The 18,964-nt window shown below is 38.9% G+C and overlaps 1 protein-coding gene across 1 annotated transcript in view; it reads right to left on the reverse strand.

The window, feature by feature from the left end:
* Nucleotides 1-18,964, reverse strand: part of Nup155 (nucleoporin 155) — a 52,501-nt gene that overhangs the window by 27,420 nt on the left and 6,117 nt on the right. The window contains 13 exon segments of the mRNA XM_038321492.1: nt 42-104; nt 752-840; nt 2,143-2,237; nt 3,080-3,190; nt 4,393-4,563; nt 7,176-7,276; nt 10,714-10,866; nt 11,331-11,428; nt 12,957-13,048; nt 14,195-14,268; nt 16,284-16,389; nt 17,196-17,362; nt 18,283-18,375. Of these exon segments, the coding sequence (XP_038177420.1) occupies nt 42-104; nt 752-840; nt 2,143-2,237; nt 3,080-3,190; nt 4,393-4,563; nt 7,176-7,276; nt 10,714-10,866; nt 11,331-11,428; nt 12,957-13,048; nt 14,195-14,268; nt 16,284-16,389; nt 17,196-17,362; nt 18,283-18,375 (1,413 nt within the window).

Here is an 18,964-nt window from a genome sequence, read left to right on the forward strand (position 1 = left end):
AGTGAACAGAGGTAAAAATCCAGAACACAGAAAGTAAGTACCATGGGACGGTGTCCCCAAAGCAGATGGATTTGGGTAGACACCACCACCAGGAACAGGAGAACCTACAAGGGAAAAAGAGTAGAGATCTGTCAAATACTTTCTCAATGCTAAGTATCTGATCCAGACTATGTAAGGAAGCTACTGTGAGTGTGACTAACACTGCCCATCATAGACAAGAATCAGACGCGTCCTATTTTCAACTAGTCAGCACTTGTTCTCCGGTTTGGAAGACAGAGATACGAACTTTCTTATTACTTGATTATTCATCTCTTCCTTCTTTCTCTTTTTATTTTTATCTCTTTATCTCCGAATACTAAATAAACTCTGTAAATACTACTAGTTACAATTTATATTGCTTCTTAGTATTCATTAAAGATTCAATATTGTAAGGTGTGGTAGCAGCACACACTTTTAATTCTAGTACTGGGAGACAGGCAGAGGGAATTCCTTGAGTTTAAAGGCAGCCTGGTCTACATAGCAAGTTCCAGGCCAGCCAAGGCTACATAGAAAGATTCTATCTCAAAACAAAACAACAAAAAACCAATACCAAACAAACAAAACTAATTTCAACAGGAACTATCTAGACTTACTCATTACTAATACAGATACTAAGACTAATACTAAAAGAACAGTAAAATTCTCTATTGCATAAAGTATGTCATCATTTCAAAAACATAACCCTAGTTTCAGTTCAATGTTCCATACTCACTAGAATACATTGGAGACCCCAGGATGGGACCAACATTACTTGGAGTGGGAAGAGTAGCTGGAAATCTCATCTGTGCTTCACCGCCATATCTATTTGTGTGACAAAAGAATGACTTATTAAACCATGCTCTTGTAACTGGGACAAGCTGGGATAACTCCTGCTCCTTTTAGCTTATTTATTTAATGGTAGACATTTTAAGGTATGGTGCCAGCAGAGAGAGTTATACCTAGCATAATTTTTCAATAAATGTTGACTTGAACCCCTCAGGGCCAATGACACACGTGAAACAGAGCTGGTTATGTTTGAGGAAGAAAAGAGCATGGAGAGGAGTGACTTCAGTGAAAAGTGTAAAACGAGACCCAAGTCAATGAAAACCTAGACAACAGTAAAGCATGCCTTCTGCTATCAGCCTGTTCCATCAGCATTATAATTTTTCTCGATCTCACTCTTATTAATGAATTTGAATAATTTGCCTAGTTCCTGTGTTTGGCAAAGTCTTAAACTATCATACTATAAATCATTTTTTAAAATGTACCCAAAGTTGTGTCTCTTTAAGCCCAGCATTCAAGAGGAAGCAGGCCAGCTAACATAGGCTGCACGGTGAGGCCCTGTCTCAAAAAAAGGCCCAGGTGGCTGGAGAGATGGCTCAGCAGCTAAGAGCACTGGGTAGTCTTACAGAGGACCTGGCTTCTGTACTCAGCACCACATGGTAGTTTCCCACTGTCTATAACTGGAGCCACAGGAAATGCATTGCACTCTTCTGGCTCACAAAGGCATTGCATGCATGAGCTACACAGACACATGCTGTCAAAACACCCATTCACAAAAAGTAACATAATTTAAAAAAAAAAGTGGCCTAGACTTAGCAGGTTTAAGATCCTAGATTCAATTCCAGTACTACCAAATACTCAAAAAAAAAAAAAAAAAAAAAAAAAAAAAAAAAAAAAAAAAAAAAGCAGGTCTTCGGCTGGAGAGAAGACTCAGCGGTTAAGAGCACTGGCTCCCTCCTCTTCCAGAGGTCCTGAGTTCAATGCCCAGCAACTACATGGTGGCTCATATCCATCTCTAGTGGGATCTGATGCCCTCTTCTGGCATAAAGGCATACATGCAGATAGAGCACTCATATATATAAAATCAATAAAATAAAATCTTTTTAAAAAGCCAGTCTTTCATATAACAATATTTCACAATATTTTTAAGGTAGGTGATGGACATTTTGGGACTAAGGATGTAGCTCAGAGGCAGAGTATTTAGGGCTTGTATACCATGGGTAAAAAGCCCTATGTCCTACTCTGAGAATGGACTCCAACAAAGAAGTGGCTCATTACATAGACACACACACGCACGCACGCACGCACGCACACACGCACGCACCCCACCACGACCAGTACCTAAAAAATGCCCGTGTAGCCCAAGCAGACACTTCTCTATCACAGGCAGCAGTGGAACAAGCAAGGATAAGGCAAGTTGCACAAGCCTGGTCTTCCTGTAAGGAAAAATTAAAGACAAACCCAAAGTTGAAGCAAGTGTTCAACAAATACTTGCTGATGTAATAAAATCAACTGGTAGTAATAAAGTGAATGGCCCAGATTTAAATTTTAGCTCAGGCACAGTATTAAAGATGCTTTCTCTTTATTAATGTTTGGTCAACTTTTACTGTTTATCTTTTATTCTGGCAATCTAGCCTTTTAATTTTAAGAAATTATCAATAAGAGCCAACATTATTGAGTATCTACCATGTGCTAGGCACTATTTTAAGAAGCCAGTATAACAGTCCTTATAGCACAGTTCACAAAAAGCAAACACTAAAACTAAACTAAGTGTAGTGAACATACCCTTCTATTCCAGTTTTGGAATGTTTTCAGCAGGTCGTTTGAATCCTGGGTCTGTGCTTTAATTAGACAGTTCTAATTTTAACTAAGCCTTTTCAGTTTTAAATCTACCAATTAAGTATGGCTATTATCTACTAATGTCTTCACATTTCACTTCAACTTCCCGCCTTAGGTTATTCAGTGTGCTTGGGAACACACAGTACATATGCATGCTCATAAAGTAATGCCTGGCACGTTTAGAAAAAATTGTATTTTGCATACGACTTCAGTATCATTCTTACTAGTATACCTTAATAAGGATTTGTCAAAATCGGAGAATAAATCTGGAGAAGCCCTGTGACATTACTACTTTCAGAATCAGTTCATATACGCTGATTCAAGTCCAAAAGAGAACAGAAAATCTGGGTAGTACAGTGTTTTACTTCCAATTTACAAAGAATTTTGACAGCCTTATTTGCTTCCTTATTTAAAATAACACACTACAGGGCAAAATTACCTGATGTAATTTGAAGAATCTTTCAATCTCCTCTCCATCTCCACCCACGTTACTCACAAGCAGATGTCTCAGCTGGTCCACAGGTCTAAGTTTGTGAAACATAAGACTACCCTGAGAAGTCAACCGAGAGAGAGAACATGAGTACGCCATTGGCAGGCCTGACTGGTGGAGGGCTGGAGAGATTGCTCAGGGGGAGAGCTCTAGCCTGGCATGCACAGCCAGTGATACACACAAAAGGCTGGCTGGTAACACTTGACTGCTACCTTGTTTAACAATAAGCAACTCCAAGAATACAAAATAAACCAGACAAGACTGCCACAACAATCAATCTATATATTCAATTTTTATATCTACAAAAATTTAATAATCTTGCCCCTCTCATGCTGCTCCTCAAATTAGAGAATTAGTTAATTATTTATATTATTATTATATGTTGGCATATATGTCTATTCATAGAAAAAAAAGCTGGATCCTTAGCCATCCATTAACCAGGACACATTCCAAACAGACCCAAGGTTTAAAGAACAAAATTCTAAATGTACTAGAAAAACATGAAAGTTTTATTTTTTAAATAAATCTCAAACAGAAAAAAATAGTTCAGTACAAAACAAATCCTAAAAAATAACAGTTATTCAGCACTCAGGAGGCAGAGGCAGGCGGATCTCTGTGAGTTCGAGGCCAGCCTGGTCTACAAGAGCTAGGTCCAGGCCAGGCTCTAAAAAAGCTGCAGAGAAACCCTGTCTCGAAAAACCAAAAAAAAAAAAAGAAAAAAGAAAAATAACAGTTATTGACTACTTGAAACTTGTCAGTAGGGAAAAGTTTTCAATAAAGAGTTAGATCATAAATTAAGAAAATCATAGAGGCTGGGCAGTGGTGGTACACACCTTTAATCCCAGCACTCAGGAGGCAGAGGCAGGCGGATCTCTGAGTTTGAGGGCAGCCTGGTCTACAGTGCAAATTCCAAATTCGCTCCAAAGCTGCACAGAGAAACCCTATCTCGAAAAATAAGAGGGGGTGGGGGAGAAAATCATGTGAAACTAAAATGCAAAGCTTAGTTTCTTTGACATATAAATCTTGAGTCAATAAATGAAACAGACAGCTCTATAAAAATGGTCAAACAGCGTCTCCCCTAACCCTCGGGACAGATTACAAGAACCACTTCCACCCTGAGATGCTTCAAGCTGTGATAATACCAGAGCAGGGGTACTGCTCAGCGGTTCCTGGGTTCAGCTGTCAGCACTGCTATGAGAAGAGGCCTTTTGTATACTTCATAGAGCCTCCCTTGCCTCTACGGTAAGCAGATATGCACATACCTGTGCTGAGAGGAGAACGAATTTCTTTGGTGGCAACATGTGCTGCTGGACAACAACTGGCGAGTCAGTGATTGGGATGTGGTCTTTATTTAAAGGTGTAATGATTTTATCTACTTTTAATTCATCTATTGCAGAGAGAGCCCAGGAGTGACCATCAACCCGTGTTGTCATCTATGGAAAAGAAATATATTGTTTTCATATTTTGTTGAAGTTACAGATGCCAAAGCTTCTAGGACACAAAACATACAAAAAAACCAAAATAACAAAACAACCAAAGAAACCTCCCTAAATTCAGTACCATGGGTATCTTCCACATTTTAGCTTTTTACCACACTATTCTTTCCTTTCTATATGAAATCTGTCTTTCTCGTTCTTCCTTTTGGGAGACACTGTCACTATGCTCTCCGGGCTTCCTCAGACCCAGTCTGGCTGCCTGTCCCCCACGGTTATACACGCAGGCTTGCTAACCTCTGCAGTCTCAAGAACAACGCCTTCCTAAGGTAGGCTCAAAGGTCTACTGCTCTATTATAGTTTAACAGCCAGAGAACGGTCGTCTAAGTTTCTGTGCAGAAGGATATAACTGGCAGATCCAGTGTTTTTTTGCTGGCATAGACTGTGTTCTCCATTGTTCTATTTCCTTCCTAAAGTGAGTTCCTTTAAAAACTGAAAGCATTTTAGTACTCTAAGGTATTTTAGGAAAGCACTTCAAGTGCTGGAAAATGCTAAGATATCCTCCTTATCCACATGCACACTAATCCTCAACAACCAGTCTCGCTTTCTCTCTTCTCTGCACAGTTTTCTTCTACTGAACCATTTGAAAGTGATAAACCCAGCCTCCTAAATACTTCTGCAAGCATCTCCAGAAAATAAGGATATTCTCTTAAACCATGAATCATTGTAACATTTAAAATGCTGATAAAGCTGGGTGGTGGTGTGGCATGCCTTTAATCCCAGCACTCGAGGCAGAGGTAGGCCAATCTCATAAATTCGAGGCCAGCCTGGTCTACAAGAGCTAGTTCCAGGACAGGCTCCAAAGCTACAGAGAAACCTTGTCTTGAAAAACCAAAAGAATGTTGATATAATTCCCTAATTAATTCAATGCCCAGTCTATATAAAATTTCTAACTGTCTCTCTTGTGTACCTACCTTTAGAAAACCAGAATTTTATCAGTGTTATGCACTATATGTATTTGGTAGTATATATTCTTATTTTTAAATAAAAGTTCACATCTGTTTAAGAACTCAAGTATACAAATTAAAAAATTACTTTAAAACTTAGTTAAGCTGAGTGTGGTGACTCATGCCTGTAACCCAAGCACTGAAGAGGCTAAAGCAGGAGGAACACAGTCTGAGGTCAGCCAGGTTACATACCGAGTCTCAGACTAGCCTGGGCTTTTGAGTGAGGCCTGTCTCAAAAGCAAAACAACAGAAAGTTAACATTTATTAGACCCTTTCTCTGTCCCGGGCAATGATCTGGGTGTTTTATGTACATGATTTCATTTAATCCCACGGCATCTTCGCAGAGAAAGTACAGTAGCAAATATTAAATCTAAGAAAATGAGAGTGCCAAAAGCCAAAGCAAGCCGCCAAAGCGACGTTGAGGTAAAGTTTGAACTTTATCCCTGTTCTCAATAAGGACTGCATTTGTATCTTCCTGAGATCAAAATTCCTATGTTTATTATGATATGAATCTTTACCAGGCTGGCCTTGAACTCACATAGATCTGCCTTCCGAGTGCTGGAACTAATGGTGTGCATGACTTATGCCAAGCCCAGTGTTTTCTTTTTAAGATGTTTAAAAGCTGGGTATGGCATCACATACCTGTAATTTGAGCACCTGGAAGGTAGGTTTGTCTGTGAGTTCAGGGTTAGCCTGATCTACTCATCTAGGGCTACATAATGAGAACTGCCAAAAGATTCATGTGTGATGAATATAATCTGACAGAGTTAAAAAAAAAAAAACATAAAAGCAAAATGAACTAAGAGGAAACATTTCTTTACTCTTAATTAAGATAGGTTTCTTTGGGGCTGGAGAGAAGGCTCAGTGTTAAGAGGACTTGTTGATCTTATGGAGAACCCAGTTTTGATTCCCAGTACTCATCTACCTCAATGGGTATCAGGCATGCACATAACGAACACACAACATATATAAAAAAACATTAAATTAAAAAAAATTTTAGGGGGCTGGAGAGATGGCTCAGCGGTTAAGAGCATTGCCTGCTCTTCCAGAGGTCCTGAGTTCAATTCCCAGCAACCACATGGTGGCTCACAACCATCTGTAATGAGGTCTGGTGCCCTCTTCTGGCCTGCAGGTATACACACAGAAAGAATATTGTATACATAATAAATAAATAAATATTAAAAAAATTTAAATTTCTTTCTTTAAAATTTTGTGTACCCACGTACTCATGTTTGTGTCTGTGGTAAGTGTGTGTGCACATTAGTGTTTAGGGGCACAAGGAAACAGACAGAGAACATCAGTCCCTTACAGCTGGAGCTAGAGGTGCTTCTGAGCCACCGTGTGGGTGTTGGGATCAGAACTCCAGTCTTCAGGATTGAACAAATGCTTCCAACCTCTGAGCCTCTCTCCAGTGCCCCGCTAAGATTTCAAATCATATATTATGAAAATTGCAATAATTCCAAAGACAAAGTTATTCACCATACTATTTCTCGCTTAGAAAATTCCTAACTGGAATAGGGATGTGACCACGCGTCTGGACGCCTGAGTGCTGGGTCACCTGCAGCACCACAGACGAATTTCACTCCAAGTCTCAGAACTACTGACCTGAGTTTCCATCATTGGCTTTTGGAAAGGAAATGTATCATGGTTGACACACCATAAAATGTCATTATCTTCATTTTCTGATGCTGTCATCAACAGAATTCCTAAAAGTTAAACACACAAAATTATTATGTAATGCTAAATAATCTGCATTCCCAGTAACTTTAATAATTACCAACAGTATACAAAATTTATACAACGGTGGGAACAATCTAACGAGGAAAGAACAGGGCTTTGTTTTTGAATAAATGGTGCTTGGAAAAAGAAGATATATACTTAAAAATGTTTACAAATAAATTGAACAAAAAGAAATACCAGACCTATACACTGTAGATACATCAAGAAACAGAAAGAGGGGGCTGGAGAGATGGCTCAGAGGTTAAGAGCACTGGCTGCTCTTCCGGAGGTCCTGAGTTCAATTCCCAGCAACCACATGGTGGCTCACAACCATCTGTAATGGGGTCTGACACCCTCCCCTGGCGTGCGGGCATACATCGAGGCAGAATGTTGTATATATAATAAATAAATAAATCTTAAAAAAAAAAAGAAACAGAAAGAGATCTAATTCTAACAAGTTACAAAATAGGTAAAAATAAATGCCATGAAAGAACCATGAATATGGCTGGGGAGATAGCTTAGTCGGTAAATGCTTGCCCTGTAAGCAGAGGGATCCAGACTCAACCCCTACAATCTCTACTCTGGGGGAGATGGATATGAGCATAAGGCTCGGGCTCAATGACCAACCAGTCCAGCCTACTCAGTGACTTCCAGGCCAGTGAGACTTGTTTCCAAATGGAAGGGGAAGAAGAGGAAAGTAAGAAAAAGAAAAGGAAAGGAAAGGAAAAGGAAAAGGAAAAGGAAAGAAAACTGAAAAAAAGGTGGACTAAGCTGGGGGAATGACACTTGAAGCTGTCTGCAGATCTCTACACAAGTGCACACACACACACAGAGCATGTGATCATTAGAAAGCACTTATTAAGTGTTAGTGATCTTATCGGGAATAGCTTTAGAGAAACATGTTTTTTTTCCCATATTTTTATGTCTGGTTTATCAATTTTCATTAGTAACTTATGAAAGCTTATTAAGTATATAAAATTTTTCTTAAAATCAGTGTCTTCTCAGTCAGTCAAAGAAGTCTATGTATCAGTGAAATCAATCACATCATGACTGAAAAACAGATACAGATGCCAGCGTTTACTCTCCTATGCTTGATTCTGGTTTCTCTACCTAAGTTACCCCGAAGACTAACGTTAGTGATATCAGTTTTCAGGTCAGAACCACATTTAAGCAGTAAAATACATAGTTTATATTAAAGTGACAGAGGATAATTCTTAAATTCAAGTTTATGGAACTTTGAAAACCTGCAATATTCAGTGGCTGAAGATACGGCATAGTGGTTCAAAGCACTGGCTGTTCTTCAGAGGATTTGGGTTCCATTCCCAGCACCCAGAGGGCAGATCACAACTATCTGTAACTTTAGTTCCAGAGGACTGGGTGCCCTCCTCTCGCTTCCATGGGCAAAAGGCATGCACATGGTGTACAAGCATACATGCAGGCAAAATGCCAATACACATAAAATGATAAATTAAGTTACTTTAGAAAGGAGAGCATGCAGGATTTATTGCACTGTATACACAATAAAAACAACAAATTTTTTTTCCTGAATATATTTTCTGAGTTAAAACTTAATTCTAGAAAGAGGACGAAAGGAGGGAATAGACAAAGTAACTTGACTTTATTTGTGATGACTTCAAAGAGACTACTAATAGTGTGAATTAAAAAAGAAGACAATTTTAACAAGTTGGAAGAGTGACATGAACTTTAAAATCTAAAACAGGAAAGATGGCATCAAGTAAAGACTATATAAAATACATATAGGATACTCAGGTGAAAAGAGACCCCACAAATATCAGCAGATCACCTGTCTGGATAAATGGCTTGTATCTAGAATATACAATGAACTATCAGTTTACTCAAAGAAATAAATAAAAGGCTGGGAACTGTTCTGTCTGGGAAGGAGAGAGCTAAGTGGCTGATAAGCACCTGGGAAGCTGCTCAACGTCTCCAGCCATCATATAAAAGCACCTTCACTTCCACAAAGATGGAAAGAAAGCAGAAACAACTCTGTGAGTTCGAGGCCAGCCTGGTCTACAAGAGCTAGTTCCAGGACAGGCTCTAAAAAAGCTGCAGAGAAACCCTGTCTCGAAAAACCAAAAAAAAAAGAAAAAAGAAAAAAAAGAAAGCAGAAACAAGGACTGGCAAGAATGCGGCCAAAGTGAGTGTACCTTTGCTCAACGGACAAGAATGTAACCTAGTCTTGAGAGTTATTCATAGATAAAGCAAAGCAACCACATCATCCAACAATTTCAATCCAAAAGAAGTAAAAACATGTCGTTGTAAAAGCTTGTACACAAAGATTTATAGAAACTGTGTAATTCACAATAGAAAGTAGAAAGCATGGAAATATAGGATTTCTACAGTTCAACATTATTCAATAATAAAAAAGGAAATACTCAGGGTGTGGTGGTTCCTGCCTGTAATTCCTGCACCTGGGAGGCTAAGGCAAGACTTGCAAATTTGAAGCCAACCGACGCTACTTGGTGAGTTCCAGGCCAGCCTGAGCTACAGAAGGAAATGCTGTTACAAAGCAGAACAAGAGCCCCTGAGAAAGCTCTGTAGGTAGAGACAGGTGCTCTGCTGTCAAGCCTGATAACTTGCGTTTGCTTTCTGTTAACCCACCTGGTTCCAGACCTAGAGAACCCACTCCCTCACTGTCCTTTCATTCCCACAAATGACCAGAACACATATAAAGTGTACAACAGGGAAAATTAGGAAAGGGAGATCAAGGATTTTCCACAGCTAAAACAATTATTAGTGGACATGGCCTTTTCCTGGGGTAAGAAAGATATTTTCAGGGTGGACCGTGATCACTGTACAACTAACTCTGAATAAATTAATACCCACTGATTTTTACACCTTAAAAGGTTTGATTTTTATGAGTCATGGGAATAAGGTTATAATTTTAAAAAATGCTGTGATGGTATTGGAAGTATTAATTATTTGAAGATATTCTTCTTGCAAAAGAAAATTAAGTTTGGGTATTAAAAAATAACAGGGTGGAAGAGCCTGGCATAGTTGTACACATCTTTAATGTACTTCCTGGCACTTGGGAAGCAGAGGCAAGTAGATTTCTCCAAGTTCAAGGCCAGTGTGGTATACATAGAGAGGTCCAGGCTAGTCAGGGTTATACAGTGTGACTGTGCCTCAAAAAACAAAAAAAAAAAAAAAAAAAAAAAAAAAAAGGAGGAGGAGGCAGTGGTGCTGAGAGAGATGGCTCTGCAGTTAGGAAGAACACTTGTTGCTCTTGCTCTTCCAGGGAACCTGGGTTCAGTCCCCAAGTCCCAGGTGGCAGCTCAAAGCCATTTGAGAAAACTACACATCCACGCATGCTCATGGTGCACACACATATATGTAAGCAAAACACACATACACATTAAAAAACAAACCCTAATCCTAAATCTCACAGCACTTCAGAACTTACCTTTACTATAAAGAGCTTTGTGCACTTTTGAAGGCTTCTCAACTGTTGAAGATGCAGAGAATCCAGGAGGTAATCGGACATGAACCAGTGTCAGTGTATTGGGCCGAGCTAATGGCTGCCTGAATGGACAAGTGCTGAAATACAACCTCACACCTGATGGGGGTAAAGACAGGCATTAGCAACAGAAAGGAAGGACCAGAAAGACACGTGTAGTGAAGAAGCTTCACACACAAGCACAGACTTCTGCAAAAGCACACATCACTTTCCTCACTGGCATGAAATTATGGATTAGCAATTTAAAGATATTTTTAGAAATGTCACTGAATTGAGCAGTGACTCAATCCATTGCTATAGCAAGAGCTTGTGACAAGCCAAGGGACCTGCGACTCAGTTAAGGCTCTGTCACTAAAAATAGACACTTCACTTTGCAGGTCTGGTTTTACATCACAAAATGAGGATAGAAACAATATCTTCCATTAAAAAAAATCCTTAGTATATGAATTCTCAACACAGGTTAATAACTAATGAAGGAGTGAAAGCATTTCTAATCGTAAATTTCCAATTCAAGTATTATCAAAATGTGTATAGCAATGGCACAAATACAGAAACAAACGTACCTGCGTGAGTGACGGCCAGTAACTGACAGTCCAGTGACTCAGAATTTTCAATCACTGCTATCTGAACAATTGGCTTAAAAACGGAACGATCAATAGTCCTGTAAGAAACAAAACTGAAGTGTATTTCTGGTTTATAATGTCAAGTCTGCAGCAGTCATGGTGGGGCACGCCTTTAATCCCAGTCCTAGGGAGACAGAGGCAGGCGGATCTCCTTGAGTTCAAGGCCAGGCTGATCTACATACTACATACTGCTTGCTAATTTTCTGCAATGTGATCACTGTACTTAATAGAAAATGAAAGTGTAAAGACTTATTACCCGCATTTTACTGCCAAATGGCTTGGTTAGTAAGAAAGTTAAACAAAAGACACAAATATTAGCAACTGGGGAATTTAGATAGATACCACAAATCGTAATTGGTTAGTTTGGATAAGTGTCATAGTTAGGTTCTTTAGCAATGTACATGAAGGTTTACTTTTTGTTACTTTTAATAGTGTTGAGACAGAGTTTCCCTGTGTAGCCCAGGTAGCCTCAAAGTTAAAATCCTGCCTCAGCTGCCATTGTCTGGGACTAGATATAGACAATGATGCAGAGTTTAGTAAATGACTTTTTAAAATGCTGTTCATTTTCTTATAGTTTTGGCAAGTTTTCCAGCAGATTACAAAAAAGCAAGTCCTGTATAATTGTTTGCACTCAGAATATACATCTCTATAACTAATAAGCAGGAAAAGAAAGCTGAAGATTTTCATTACGATATCAAACCATTGCAATTACCCAAGTTTACAGACAATCTAAACTGAAAAGTTAAGACCTCTATTATAAAGGAAGGAGAATGTCTACAGATAACTAAGAGTTTGGGAACTATGCAAAAACCAGTTCATAGTCCAATTCAAAGTTCTTAGAGTCCAAGCTGGGTTCGAGCTCTTTAAGAAGCCAAAGAAAGTTGGACAGTGGTGGTGCAAGCCTTTAATCTCAGCATTAGGGAGGCAGAGGCAGATGAATCGCTGTGAGTTTGAGGCCAGTCTGATGTACAAAGCAAGTTCCAGGACAGCCAGGGCTGTTACACGAGAAACCCTGTCTCAGGGGGAGGGGAGGAGAGACGACAAAGAAAGCCATTCACTTAGTTTATTTTTTTTTTATCATGAATTAAATGAGGATATTACAGTATTAAGTTCTACCTTCTACCATGTAGGCTGGCTGCAAGGAGAGAGTAAGAGTAGCTGATCTGTGTTATCTTTGTTATAACAACTATAACATTTGCAACAAACAACTGGAACTTCCAGGGAAAAGGGTTGGTGGCCCAGTTAAGTGGTCAAATGCTTGCCTAGTCTGTGGGAGACCTTGGGCTTGATTCTCAGCACCTTTGAAAACAAAGTCCAAGAGGGAAAAACACAACAAGCTATACTTTACTCAGTAAGACATACCACCTTATGTTTCGAACCAACATGAGACAGTCAATAGCAACAAGGTTTCAAAAACAACTTACGGTGATGTTCCTTAACCAATCATCTTTTAAAGACATTTGGAGCCTTAATTTAATCTTAGTATAGTATATATAACATATGTGCTACATATAAATAGCATAATCCTGTCTGCAAATGAAATGCTGATAATAAAGTACATGTTACCTAGCAATGTTTCCAGCAGCAGAGACAATGGCATTTTGGGAAACTGAGGCAACTCTGCTCATCCCCTGTCCATCATGGCCCAAATCATAAACCTGTGAATAAAACGGTGCTCCTTCAGACACAATTATACAGCGTATACATTACATTAAAAGGTGACTTGTTCTTTTAAAGTATAATTTGATGTTTACCAGAGAAGGAAATATTAGATTGTTTGAAATTTCACCAAATCAAACAAACAAAAAATGACCTAAAAAACTGTTTGAGGTGTTTATTGGAAAAAGCACACAATTGAAGCAGGCGTGGTGATACACACCAGCAATAACAGATACTTGGGAAGAAGAGCCTGAAGACTGCAAGGTCATGCTTGGCCACAAAGCAAGCTGAAGGCCAGCATAAACTACATAAGAATCTGCTTCAAACAAAAGTCACAGTACATGGGAAGTTTGAATGACTAAATCATCTTCATAAAACAGGGATGTGCCAGGTGTGATGGTGTATGCCTTTAATCCCAGCTCTTGGGAGGCAGAGGCCAGCCTGCTCAACAGAGTGAGTTCCAGTATATCCAGGCCTACCCAGAGAAACTGTATCTTGAAAAACAAAAAACAAGACAAAACAAAAGAGGGATGTAAGTAGGTGAGATACTTCACTGGCTAAAGGTATGGGCAACTACCAGCCTGACAATTTGAATTCCATATCTGCACCATGAGAGAAAGAGAACTGACTCCTGAAGTTATCCTCCACCTCCACTTGAGAGTGTGTCACATGGGTGTGCGTATACATATGTGTATACACACACACAAATTGATTTTGCCAGGAAATGTTGGCACACACCTTTAATCCTAGAACTCAGGAGGCAAAGACAGGTGGATCTCCAAGAATTTAAGGCCAGCCTGGTCTACCAAGTGAGTTCCAGGACAGTCTTCAAAGCTACAGAGGGCTGGAGAGATGGCTCAGTGGTTAAGAGCATTGCCTGCTCTTCCAGAGGTCCTGAGTTCAATTTCCAGCAACCACATGGTGGCTCACAACCATCTGTAATAAGGTCTGGTGCCCTCTCCTGGCCTGCAGGCATACACGCAGACAGAATATTGTACACATAATAAATTTTAAAAAAAGCTACAGAGAAATCCTGTCTCAGAAAACAAAAACAAACAAAAAGTAATATTAAAAAACAACAACAACAACAACAAAAACCAGGAATGCTTTTCTACTTTTAAATGGTAGCAAATATGCATACGTACCTGTATTACTCCTTTCTCCGACCGTGTATATAGAATATTTCTGGAATTATCAATTTCAATTTGAACAATAGGATCTAAAAGTAAAACAAAAGAAGAAAACCAAACCCCAAGGATTATCAATTGAACACAGAACGTATTCACAACAAATTAAAAGTGATGCATTAGGATTTGTATTTAGGGGCTTTCTACTCTCTTGCTTGGTTGTTAAAGTCTACAATATCTATGTAAGGACCAAGCGAGGGAACATTAGATTAGACAAAGATGTCAAATACTGACATGCTCATGAGTAGCCCAAATAACTTACACCTTCAGGCAAGGTACTGGACACTGCTCTCCAGTAATCCTAGCTTGTAGGAGACTACGGCACAAGACGTGTTTATAAGAAATACACTAAAGACGAGCGGCGGTGGCGCACACCTTTAATCTCAGCACTCGGGAGGCAGAACCAGACGGATCTCTGTTGAGTTCGAGGCCAGACTGGTCTACAGAGCTAGATCCAGGACAGCCAAGGCTACCAAAGAAAAACTGTCTTGAAAAATTAAAAAAAAGAGGGGCTGGAGAGATGGCTCAGCGTTTAAGAGCACTGGCTGCTCTTCCAGAGTTCCTGAATTCAATCCCCAGCAACCACATGGTGACTCATAGCCATCTGCCCTCTTCTAGCCTGCAGGCATACTGTATATATAATAAATAAACTTTAAAAAAATTAAAAAGAGAGAGAATAAATTAAGAGTTACAAGTTAGGTTATGCTATATAGCAAAACTCTGTCTTAAAACAAAAACAACTGATTCTGTCTTCTAAATGATCTTTTTTAGATTTTGTTTGCAGACAGTGTCTCACTTTGCAATTCTGTCTGGCCTCAAATTTGCTATGCAGCCCATGCTGGCTTTGAATGTACAAAAATGAACCTGTCTCTGTACTGGGATTAGAGGTATTCCCACCATGCCCAGTTTAGATTACTCCTTCATCCAGTAATACTTAACAAACTATTTACTATGTGCTAGAAAAACAAAGACTACTACACTCCTAATTTTTCAAGAATGAAAACAAAAGATGACATCTAGGTAGGAAAACGCCACAGAAGGGATGGACGGACAACTGAGTGGTTAAGGGCACATACTACCTCTGGCAGAGGTCTGAGTTTGACTCCTAGCACTTATGCTGCCTGCAATGCCAGCTCCTCATCTCCACAAACACCAAATACATATATATGCCCACAAATTCACACTGATACAACTCATAAAGAAATTTAAATTTAAATTCAAAGGAAAAAGAAAGCACCACAATACATACTGACTTCTAAAAACACACAGCATGTATCCATAAGATCGTATCACCCACAGTGTGGCAGACACAGTACTGTGTAAATAAACCGACTCTGTTAGCAGAGCGACAAAAATCTCTTACAGAACCACAGAGAAGTGGCTCATGACAAAAAATTCCGTCATTTAATTTTCTTTTTTAAGTTTCATTATATTACTTCATTTTAAAACATCTTAAAATTATTACACCTGCTTGTTTCTAAGTTTGTTAAAATTCAGGGATATAGGTAGAGCGGTGGTGGCGCACGTCTTTAATCCAGCACTAGGGAGCCAGAGGCAGGCGGTCTCTGAGTTCTAGGCCAATCTGGTCTACAAGGAGTTCTAGGAAAGCTGGGGCTACACAGAGAAACCCTGTCTTGAAAAAAAAAACAACAAAAACAACAACAACAAAAAAAAACCACAGAAAAAAACCCAGAGATATAAAACTAGGGGTTTGTTCTAGACCATTCACCACATATGGAAACCTGTCTTCTTACTTGTGCTTGTATGCTGTATGTGGGGACAGACAGACCACACACACACCTTTTTGTTTAAGAAGAAAAGGTGTTTTGAACACATGATGCAGGAATGACCCAAAATTTGTAGAAAATAGCTAAGTGGAGATTAAAATCTATGCTTTTCTGTTTTATGACACTGCTGCTCACAGACATATAGCAAATACAATTTCATATGACAAGTATGACAACTAGGAAAGCAAATTTCTGAAGAAAATGTTAAGTTCAAAGTACCAAAAATTTTGCTTTATTTGCCAAATTTGTTTCCTACTTACCATCTTCTGAGAATGTGAACTGGAGCAAAGAAGGAACGAGGAAGGAAAGAGAGCTCTTTGAGTGGTTTATCTTCCGACATCTTTGACTGAACCAGCCTGCTTCTGCCTTGGAGAAAAACAAGATGTGTAATGCCATACAATGACAACTGTACCCATGCTCAGTAAAACCTCTAAGTCTCCATGAACCACCAGTGGCTGTAAGTACAGTGAAACACACTTTTCAAAATTAACTAGTTTATTCTATAACTAAAATTATCTACTAAATATAACAAATAAATCTGAAGACATATTATTCAATGAAAAGTCAATTGTAAACACAGCTAATAGTAACCTAAGTGAGGACATACATTTACAAAAGTGTACATACAGACACATGTAAACAGGTATTTATTTGTATGTATAAATACACATATACCAATTTAAATATCATGCTTTAAAACAGTGTCTCTCAACGTTCCTAATGATGTAACCCTTTAATATAGTTCCTCATGTTGTGGTAACTCCCAATTATAAAATTATTTTTGTTGCTACTTCATAACTGCAGTTTTGTTACTGTTAAGAATTGTACTAAAAATATCTGATATGCAACTCTTCCCAAGTGGGGTCATGACCCACAGGTTGAGAACCACTGCTTTAAAGACACATACCAAACAGATTACCACAATGACACTGGTGTTTATCTAACACTAATAAAGCTCTGAGCTCAAGTTCCAGAATACCAATATTTGCCCAAGACAGAAGGGTTTTACCTAGGAGGAGGACTAGGTCTTATGGGTATAGAGTAGTTTGGTTTATGTTTGAATATTTTCCTTAATAATATATAGAGAATAAAATTAGAAAATTAAAACAAAAGCTTTTCTTTTCCTTTTCAAAAGGATAACAAAAACCAAATTTGTAAATGTTAACGCTTACTTGGTATGCTACTTCATACAAACAGCCATCCTTTCCAGCCAAAAAAATTCTGCCATTATCAGTGGAAGTAATGGTTAAGAGGTAAGTGTTATCAGTCGGAAGAGAATACAAAGGATCTGGAAGCAGCTGCATCCCACCACACATACTGTCATTAAGAATGCCAGAACCTGTAGGTGTGCAACAAGAAAACCAGAGAACAGTTTCTTAGTTTTCTGAAAGCTAAAGTGATCCTCACATTATCTTGAGAACTGGTAACTTGGCCGGGCGATGGTGGCGCACGTCTTTAATCCCAGCACTCGGGAGGCAGAGGAAGGCAGATCTTTGTGAGTTGAAAAAGAGAACTGGTAACTTTACTGAACCTACTAAAATATTCCGAATGCCTACAACATATTTTATAAAGTTAGCATAAAAGCTTGAAGGGTTGGAGAGATGGCTCAGGCTCAGGGGTTGTTCTTGAGGAGGACCAGGGTTCAGTTCTCAGTACCCACATGACCAATCACAAACATCTGTCTATAACTTAAGTTCTAGGGGATCTAACATCATATTCTGGCTTCTACACACACACATACACAATCACATATACATTCAGGTAAAACAGTTATACACATAAAATAAAAATAAACCTTGCCTGGCTGTGGTGGCACACACCTTTAATCCCAGTACTTGGGAGGCAGAGGCAGGTAGATCTCTGTGAGTTCCAGGCTAGCCTGGTCTAAAGATTGAGTTCCAGTACAGCCCGGACTTCACAGTAAAACTTTGTCTCATAAAAGCAATAAATAAATACATAAATTAAAAAAAAAACAGTTTAACACAGTGGCCACTGTGGTGGTGGGTGTGGTGTAGTAGTAAAGTACTTGTATCTATATGTAAGGCCCTAAATTCAATTCCTGGAGCATGCATGCACACACACACAGAGCTTCACTAAAGATAATTTAAACTGCACCTATAGTACACATATTTGTTATACAGCAAAATATCAAGAACAAACCGATACTAGTGTGAGGATTTAGTACTAAAAACCATTATAATGCTAATTTTCAACACACTATTATTTTTAAAAACCTAGCATATGAGTGAGTTACCGTACCTGTTTGTACATTAGCATAGCTGAGTCCAAGAATTACTATATCCACAGGGGTTGCCAAAACCAACAGGTGTCGTACATGAGGTTGAAAGATGCCTACAGCAAAACAGACAAAGGTAAATTATCTCCTGAAAAACGCACAGAATGTAGGCATGAATAAAATATGGTCACACCATTAAAGTGAGTTCCTAATTAGAAAGCAAAAGTCTAAATCTGGGCCAACAAATTGTGTTTAAATATTACTATGTTAAAGCACTAAAGTACATAAACAGTAGAAAAGAATAGGAAATAATTGACTCAACAATGTCATTTAAAAAGTGTCGCACACTCAGGAGCTGGAGAGTTGGCTCAGTGGTTAAGAGCACTGACTACTCTTCCAGGGGATAGGGTTCAATTCGCAGCACCCACATGGTAGCTCATAACTGTCTGTTTTAACTCCAGGATACACCACCCTCACACATACATACATACATACAGGCAAAACACAAATCAATTAAAATAGAAAAGTGTAGCACACACATGCAGTACAAACATTATTCAGCCACACTAAAGGAGGAAATTTTGGGGACAGCATTTGAGGTAGCCCAAGTTGGCCTCAATCTTGTGATTTAGCTGAAGGTGACTTTGAACTGATCCTCCTCCCTCCGCCTCCCCATATAGGAAAAAAAGCAGAGGGCTGGAGAGA

Source organism: Arvicola amphibius, chromosome 3 (assembly GCF_903992535.2).
Source record: "Arvicola amphibius chromosome 3, mArvAmp1.2, whole genome shotgun sequence".
Lineage (NCBI taxonomy): Eukaryota > Metazoa > Chordata > Mammalia > Rodentia > Cricetidae > Arvicola > Arvicola amphibius.